Genomic DNA, 8,850 nt, shown 5'->3' with positions numbered 1-8,850 from the left:
TCAGCTCTGCTTTCCTCTTTGTTCATGTCTCTTTTCCACCCTGGAATCATTGCTGCAGCAAGACTCACCATCATTTTAAAGGGGAGCTTGGGATTAGCACCATCCTTATTAAAACCACTCACTCACACCTCATTTTACCTTCCCACTGGAGATGATTTAGCTTGATTTATTCTAATTACTTGTAATTTATTGTTTTAATGAGCTCTTCTGCAGGCTTTTTGTGCTTCATAACCACCCTCCTTGGCTGCTACAATGCATTTCAAGGAGGTCTTTTAGTAAGGAAAGGTTTCCAATGCTGCCTCAGATAGGGAGGTTTTTGTTGGAATAGGAAAGAATCAAAATTAAGCCAAAATTTGCCTCTCCTCCAGGATGGGTTTGCTGGGGAGCATCTGGCTGGGAGTAGGAGGCTGCACTTCAGCACTTCACCCAAATGGCAAGAGTGCCCTTAATTATCAGCAGCATTTGCAACTGGGTTTAAAGACTGACAAAAGAAAACAATTAGGAGAAAAATCTCCTTCATCCAGCTGCAGCTCTGGAGACAGGAATTTGGGGCTGGGAGGTGTTGCTGCCCAGAGGCAGCTGAAATTCCATGGATAGGTCAGGGATGCTCAACACCAGGGTCACCCACACTGTCCACCCAGGAGGGTCTGTGCTGCTGGAGGCGGGGGGGGGGGGGTGCCACAGGGCCTCAGAGTCCACCCGGTCCCCTCCCAGGGTGGACACAGGCAGAAGCATCCAAAACACAATGCCATAACCAGCATTGCTTTACCCACAGAGATCTCTCCTCCCCTTCCCTCTGCTGGGATGGGTGAAGCTTCAGGAACTTCTTGATCTGCTCCCAGGGGTGGCTGGGCCATTTCACAGCTTTCCAGCCCTTAATTTGGAAGGGAGAGAAAGGCCATCTGGTCAGCCAGGGTGGGTTATTTCTGTGACATTGGGTTCCTCCATTAGAAAGAAAAGCAACTTTTTTGCTTCTCTGTCCCCACGGCCATCATGTAGTAAAGTGTTCCCTTTGGAGACATCCAAAATAAAGCAGATAAGATTCACTTTGCAAGCGGAGACAAAAACTTCATGAAAACAAAATCTCCAAAGGAGACGAAACTCCCAAAGAGAAGCATGAAAACCCCCAAATGGCTTCAGCTACAACAGAGAAACACCTGGGTGGTTACAGGATATTTTCTCAAGGAAAAGGGACTGGCTTGTACTGAAGCAGCCGAGATTTGTGTGAGAAATAGTGAGAAACCCTCGGGGAGACAGGGACGCTCCGGAGGGCTCTGGGAAGGAAAAACACCTGGAAGTGTTATACCAAATCCCCCATGCAAACCCAGATGGATTCACTGCAGGAACACGAACCAGCTGCCAAGTGAGAGCCTGGAGACTGCACATTTCCTGGTGGGGCCAGGGGAGCTCTGCAGCCCCAGGGACTGAGCAGGAGGATGCTGGAGGTAGTCAGGCTGAGCTCCTGCATGTGCAGAGCTGTGCAGAGGCTCCCAGAGGGGCTGGAAAGCACAAACAGCCTCATCAAACAACAAAAGGATCTCTGTGGGCACCCCAGGACCCCACAGCATGACCCAACAGTGAGATCCAACAGGGAGCAACGAGACACATCAAGTGCATCCCTGCAGGGCGAGCCAGCAAGGGTGTCCCAATCCACGGGCACATGAGGGTGTGTGAGAGCGATGCTTCCCAGGACAGGGATGGACACAGCTCTGGGAGCTGCTGTGCCAGACACTGGCCACATCTCTGCCCAGCCACCACCTGCTCCTGCCACAGGAGTGGGCAGTTGGAAAATAAGACCAACCCCGTTCTTCTAGGAGAAGAGACCAGGTTTCTGGAGATGCCTGGTGGATCTGGACAGCTCTGGAGGTTCTTGTGGATTATTTACCCGGCTCCACATGCTGCCAACCAAAATAAATCAATTCAGCTTTTGCTTCCATTTTAGGAAAATAAATCCTCTGGGACAGGCTGGGAGCTGGTGTCCTGCTGGGAGCCACGTGCTCCCCATCCCAGCCCTGATGGGATGTAAACTGGACTCGGAACCCCTTGGCCCCACTGACCCATGTTCCTGCCTTGCAGGGGGTAGGGGGTGCTTCCTTGGCAGCTCGGGACAGACAGCAGGACACAGCCAGGAGGTTTATTGAGGCTCCTGCCACTGAGCTGCCTAGAGAGCTCTCCCACAGCTTGGGTGACCTTATCTTTATCTCCTCATGTCCTGCAGCCCCTCACAGCAGCCAGCTGGAGAAGCAGGTCCTCTGAGGCTGGTTTGCCATGATGTAGCCCCTTACCTCATGGTGCTGAGCCCTCCCCATCAGCCCATCCCAGCTCTGTGTTGGCAGCACTGGGAATCACCCACTTGTGCTGCGGGAGGGATCACCAAAATTTTTTCCCAAAACAAAAAAGCTGCATGGACCACCCACATTTCCCTCCAGCTGTCCAGGAGAGCTTTGCTGGGACTCAGGGCTGAGCTTGCAAGGCTCATGGTCCTGAGATGCATCAGGAACTGCTGGATTCCCACCTCAGCCCCAACCCCAGAATCCATCTCCTGGAATAGGCACACTCCTCACACTCCTTTCTCCTGCTGTTGCCCCATCAGTGCCAATTGCAAATTGCCCAGCATTCAACTACTTAATCCCACCAGCTCTTTCAGATGTGGTTGTGTACTTGATCGGAACGGGCTGCTTTGAAAGAAAAAAAAAATAAAACCTTCCAAGCACCTGCTTCTCTCTCCTCCCCATCCAGGAACAGCCCTGTACTGGCAGCATCAGTGCTGCTCTGAGAGCAGGATATGAAAGGCCAGATTAGGATGGTTCCTCTGTCTCCTTCAGCAGTGAAAATCACTTGGTCTTGAATGATGTGGATATTGGCAAGTCTAATGCTGCTCCAGGAGAAAAAAGGGAGCACTGTCCTCCTAGAATGATTGGGACAGGGCTGGCAGAGAGGTGCTGCTGTGGCTGGGGTGCCTCCATGCAGTGTGAATTGCTGATAAACTCAATCCTGCCCTTTCTCCCTTGTGTGAGAGGGGTCCCAAAATGCACAGCGGGGGTCTCAGTCCCTCCTGGGCTCCCTCAGGCAGCCCCAGGGTCAGACTCACAGGATGCCCACTCCTCCCCTCCTGGAGGATGCTCCCCTCAGTCACAACCTGCACAAGGTCTGTCCCTTAGAGCTGGTATTAAGCCATGCACCATCATGTGTTCTGACACCACCTGATGTGCTGTAATTGCTCTGGACCCATAGATGTGATGCCACTGCAGAGTGGCCGCTACTGCTCTGTGTTACGGGGCTGGTGGCTCCAAACCAACATCTCACACATGAGTGAGGGTGAGCAAACAGTTCCCACCCCCCACCAGCCCCAGCTCTGCTCACTCTAGAACCCCAGATCAGACACGGGGGGAGAGGGTAGTGCAAAAGTGCCCCAGTGTTTCCAAACTGATTTTTCCACTTGCAGAAACACCAGTAGGGATTACTTTAAAACCTCCTTCACATGTATAATCAGCTCTTACTTGAAAAGAACCTCCAGATCTCCAGTTACAATTATTTCATTAGGATGTGATACTCCAGACCATCCAAGAGCTTGGGAAGCTGCTGTCTGCACAGGTCCAAGCACGCTGCCCATGGAAGTGGTCCTTAGTGCTAATTGCTAATGCCAACCCCAGCCATTAGGAAATTATTGCTAACGCAGCTGACAACAGCTTTTATAAGACACTATCAAGGAACTCATCAGAAAGCAGAACCAAATAAAGCAAAAAGCAATTAAAGAAAAACAAAACTCACCCCAAACTGCAGGATCAGCAGGAATAAGAGCTGGAGCTGTTGGGTGAGTGCAGCAGCCCCAAAGGTGAACCTGAATCTCCCTTTGTCCCAGCACTGCTGGGGCGCCAGCTTGGGGCTCTCCCCAGATACCCCGGGATGAGAGAGGGGCACAGCTGTGGCTCATTCCCCCCTGGCAGTTCCCTATGGAGTCACAGCTGGTCCCCTGCACTTGCAGCCCTGCTCAGGGAACCATCCTGTGCCAGACACAGCTGCTGGGCCTGAGCATGTCCCCAGGGTCTCCTGGGGTCCTTCTATGAAAGGGGAAAAAACTGAGGTTGGGCCTGGGGATATTTTTTCAAAAGGCTGATAAAAATAACTCTTTGAAGGAGTGAGGAAGAGGAAGGACAGTTTGTGCTGGAGAGGTGTCATCCACAGGGCCTGACGGCTCCAAGTGGCACAAGGACACAGGGCTGGAGCTGTGACTCATGACTTTTGGCATTCCATCCCAGTGTCAGTATCCCATTTTGAGGATTATATTTTATTCATAAAAATTGCTGTGCTCACAGCCATGCCTGGCAGATCCACGGTGGCTGAGCTTGGGGCTGGCTGTGCTCTGCACTGTTAGGGGCTCCCAGCTCTGTAACAACTGGTGGAAGTTAAATATAATCTGCAAAACTGGGTGAGAGTCCCCAGGTTCCCGTCCATGACCTGGAACGTGGGTGCCTTCATGGCAGGCGGGTGCTGTGCCAGGGTTTACAGCATGTGGTGGGTGTTGTTGGTAACCGCATCCCAAATGAACCAGAGTGAAACATGTGAGGCGGTATTTTTAACTCTGAGGTCCTGGTGACATAGAAAACTGGGTGCCTGGCCCAGGTGCTGCACAGGTCAATGGAAAATTTCCTACCACCTATCACCACCTCGGCTTTGCTAACTCCAGGCACTGCAGCGTGTTAGCAAATGGTGCTTTGCCCCCAGGAATGGTTTTAAGGCTGTGCCCAGAACCCAGCAGAGACCATCTGCCATTCCACTGGGAAGTGCTTCCCCATGGAGCTGCAGGTGGGGAGCTGGCATGGTGAGATGGAAATGGGGATGGGGCAAACCTGACTTTCCCAGCTCAGAGCCTGGTTTAGCATGCCCAAGCAGGAAGAACATTTTCAACCCGCTGAGAGGGTAAGGACGAGATAAGCCCATGGTCCTCGCCAGGCTCAATGCCTCCCCAGCACAGTGTTAGCTAGGATTAGGAATTCACCTCCAGTGCAGGCATGCCCACACAACTCTCTTATCCTTGCCTTCATGGGGACAACCTGTGCCAGGCTGGGAGGTGGCACATGGTGACATCCCCCCTCCTCCCCACCACCCTCCCACAGCCTTTCGCGCACCCCACTGGCTCAGTCGAGACAAGCAGAGGCTAAGAACATCAACTGGGTTTTATTCCTCAGGTCTGACAAGTAAAAGCACAAATTCTCTTTGGAAATAAGGAAAAAAAAAAAACCAACACCAAAACCCCAAACCAACGTTCAAAGCACGCAGATGATTTCTCAGGATGGAGGCCACGCCATCAAGCTCCACCACTGGACACGTGTCCTTTGCAGAGATGTAGTTTAAAAAAAACAAAACAACTCATGGAGGAGGAAAAGACACAGAGCTGCAGGTTTCCATGTCAATTTTAAAGAAAAAAAACAGGCCCTTTTTTGTAATTGTTATAAATACCCCATCTGAGTGACTCGGAGCAAACAATAACCATAAGGAGGAACATCCTTTCTGCTTGGCCCCGTGGGCACAAAATCTCTACCGGCACCTCAGACTGCTACAAGCCCTTGGGGACGGTGGCCTGGCACCCGGTGTATGCCTCAGCCCTCAGCTGGGGTGGCGGGTGCTGCCATCCCTGCGAGCGGCACCCGTCACCCTTGCCGGAGGCTGTCAGGACACCGCACCGCAGGGGACCGGGGAAGGGGACAGGGGACAGGGGTGCCGGGCACGCGGGAGGGCCGCGGGTGGCTGCTCAGGTGCAGGTGGCCTCCTGGCTCTCGACGGGGATCTCGCTGCCGCTGCTGCCCTCGCCATACTGCTGGTAGGGGGGGATCTGGGGCGCCTCGATGATCAACAGCCCCTCCGGGGACAAGGAGGCGAACACCGTGATGGGATCCACCTCGTAGGGCAGCCTGCAGGGGGGCAGGAAAGATGGGAGGGGTTAGGATGCTGCATCCCTCGTGGATCCCGACCCTCGGACCCCCAGCACGCCGGAACCAGCGATGCCGAGGCAGCAGCCCCGGCGCCCCAGCACAGCCTCTGTTATTATTGGAGCGCCTGGGAATGTGCGGGGGATATTTAGAGCAGGCTTCTGGCCAGCCTGGCCCCCGTGGGAGCTCTGTTTAATCTCCCCAGCAGATGTGTTTGACGCGATGTCACCGCCGCTTGTGCTGCCGCGGAGCAGGAGTAAATCCCGGCCGTGCCGCAGCCCACGTCAGCCGCGAGCCTTGCCCGTAAAAGGAGCCCGAGCGCCGAGCAGGAGGGAGCACGGTGCTCGCCCCAGCTTTCCCGTGGGAGTTCGGGATGCACGGGGCTCCTTCGGGGTGAAAAAGCAAAGCTGAGCTACTGCCAGCCGAGGAAACCCTTCCCATGCCCTGGGCTTTGATGCGAGCCCCGTGGGTGGGGTCTGCCCCCCACATCGGTCAGGGCCCGCCGGCCTCTGGGCTCGCCTTTGCGGTTGTTGTTGCCAAAGTGAGCCATGGGGTGAGTCAACGTGATAGCGATCTCCCTGACATCATGGAGATGCGGGGATACGAAGGGATGTGCTCGAGGCTGGCGATGGTGCCAGCCCACCGGGCTCGGCTGCACCCCGGGGGACGGCTCCTCCTCGCACCCCTCCTGCTCCCCGGCCGTACCCAGACGCAGCCCCGGGGGCCCAGGAGACTGACAGAGCGCCTCCAAAATGGCCGCCTCCTCCTCCTTTCCCTCCCTTGGGAAATCACTCTGTGGCCCGACCCAGCCAGGCACGTGCTGCAGAAGGGCAGATTTTGGGGCGGAAACAGTCCCTGCGAGTGTGAGCTGGGGCACGGGGACTGGCAAAGCTCAGCCAGGCCGACCGGTACCTACTGGATTTTCTTGGTGAAGTTCTTGGAGACGATCCCTCCTTCCACCTGTTGCTCCTCGTGTTTGCCTACAGGAAAGGCCAACACGCCACATCAGCACCTTACCAGAAGATTATTTTTTCCCCAACAACAACTAAACCCAATAGGAAAGTTTTCCGAGCAGCTGTTTCCCTGCCTCAGTGCAAACCCTTCCTCTGGGGAGGACTCAGGAAGCCTCTCCATGTAGGGGAAGGAGATGCTGGATACAGCACAGCCATATTTCCAGTGGGAAACTGGGGACTCACAGGCTGCCAAGAGCTGGGGCTTAAGAAAATAAACAAATAATAAAGCCTTTGTAGGTGGTACCATCCCCCTTGGCCCCACTCCCCAGGATGGGCTCCTTTCCACCACTCTGTCAGGCTGGGGGTCCCTGTGCCTGGAGCATCAGCCAGAGGCTGCCTGGACCCCCCTGAGCTGTGGCTTTTTCCACTGCGGTGCAGTGAGCTCCAAATAAACACCCAGAGCTGTGTTAGGTGGCAGCCCCCCGCCCTCCCTGGTGATCCCAGCCTGGAGGACCATGGGACAATGGGGAGTGTCAGTGTCACGCTGATGGGACACTGAGGGCAGTCGCGGGCACCCCGAATATGCTGGACCACACACCCACTTTCTCTCCATTAATTGACTCTTCAGGGACCTGTTTCTGGCCGACTCAGAGCCGGGCTGAGCTGGGGGCTGTGCAGGGGGCTGTGCAGCAGCTGCTCCCTTCTTCTCAGCCTCTCCCTCGGCCCCTTTAAAGGGAATCTCCCTCCCTGCCGGCCTCACCCTGGCTATAATTAACTGAGCAGAGCTGGGGCCCCTCTTGGCCGCTCGCTGCAGGGTGCCGCCAGCCAGGGCAGAAAGCAGGGAGATTTACCCCGAAGGACACGTGTCCTTTCTCATTTTAGCAGCAAACCACCATGGCTTGTGAGCCAGATTCCCCCACGACACCCAAACTGCCTCTGGAGATGCCCCAATGCCCTGATGCAGCCCTCCCCTAGCCCTCCCCTGCTCCCGAGCACAGGGCTGCTGCTGCTGATAAAAATAAAATAAAATAAAGCCGATTTTGGCATTCTGCGGCAATTCCTTGAGCTGGCAGTGCCACCTCCCCGGTGCCTTGGCTCTCACCTGACACCTCGACGTAGCCGTCCTTGGTTTTGACTGTCAGCTCCTCGGGTTTGAAACTATGCACGTTGACACACACCTTCCAGGGCTCGCGGGGAAACGGCGCTGGGCTGCGGCTCTCGGGGTACCCCCCGAAGTGGGCGCCGTAGGCGGGGGCCATGGGGGGGTGCGGCCGAGACCGGCGCGCAGGGGACCCGGCCAGGTGGTAGTGAGCCGGGGCCGAGCCCAGTCGGGCCAGTCCGCCGTCAGATCCCCAGGGAAGGGCGATAAGCCGAAGTCTTCATCCAGCAGGCGTGAGGTCAGGCCGGGGTCCCGAAAAGGGTCGCGGAGGCTGCGCCTACCGGGATAATGGCAGGAGAAGGGCATCTGGCTATCGGCCATGGCTTCCTTCGGAGGGGTCTGAGCGTGTCCCCGGGGCTCTCCAACGGAGTCTCAGCCTCTGTGTGGCTGCTCCTGGCTGCAAACTTCCTCCGGGAGCCTGTCCCGGAGGAGACGCATCCACCCCGGGTGGGACGTGGGTGCGCGGGGACGATCCCTCCTTCCCGGCACCAGGTGAAGGACAATGAGAAAATCAATTCAGGCTGAATCACCGGGAGCTGGAAGATCACAGGAAGGACGGAGGGAGCTCTCTGGCCGCGAGAAAAAGCTTCCTGTCTGGCTGCGATCCCAGGACTGGGGAGAGGAAAATAAAACTTCTTGTCAGGAGAGAGAAACAAAAAACCAAATATCCTGAGATTAAAAGGCTTCTCTCTCACTTCTCACTCTCCAGCACTTTATGTGCAACTTTCCCTGCTGCTCCTGGGTGAGAGCTGCAATAAATGCCTGAGCCTGGAGCCCAGAAACTTCTCTAACCTTCCAGCCGTTGGGC

General features: G+C 55.5%; 1 protein-coding gene across 1 annotated transcript; it reads right to left on the bottom strand.

Moving 5' to 3' along the window:
- Positions 1 to 5,159: 5,159 nt before the first annotated feature.
- On the bottom strand, positions 5,160 to 8,850 carry HSPB8 (heat shock protein family B (small) member 8). The gene is given in 4 exon segments (XM_039560998.1): positions 5,160 to 5,912; positions 6,847 to 6,910; positions 7,986 to 8,154; positions 8,157 to 8,850. Coding segments are annotated over 4 exon segments (600 nt in total). The 5' UTR covers positions 8,364 to 8,850; the 3' UTR covers positions 5,160 to 5,752.

The sequence above is a fragment of the Corvus cornix genome, chromosome 15 (assembly GCF_000738735.6).
Source record: "Corvus cornix cornix isolate S_Up_H32 chromosome 15, ASM73873v5, whole genome shotgun sequence".
NCBI classification, from domain to species: Eukaryota; Metazoa; Chordata; class Aves; order Passeriformes; family Corvidae; genus Corvus; species Corvus cornix.
This window is presented reverse-complemented; position numbering and strand designations above follow the sequence as displayed.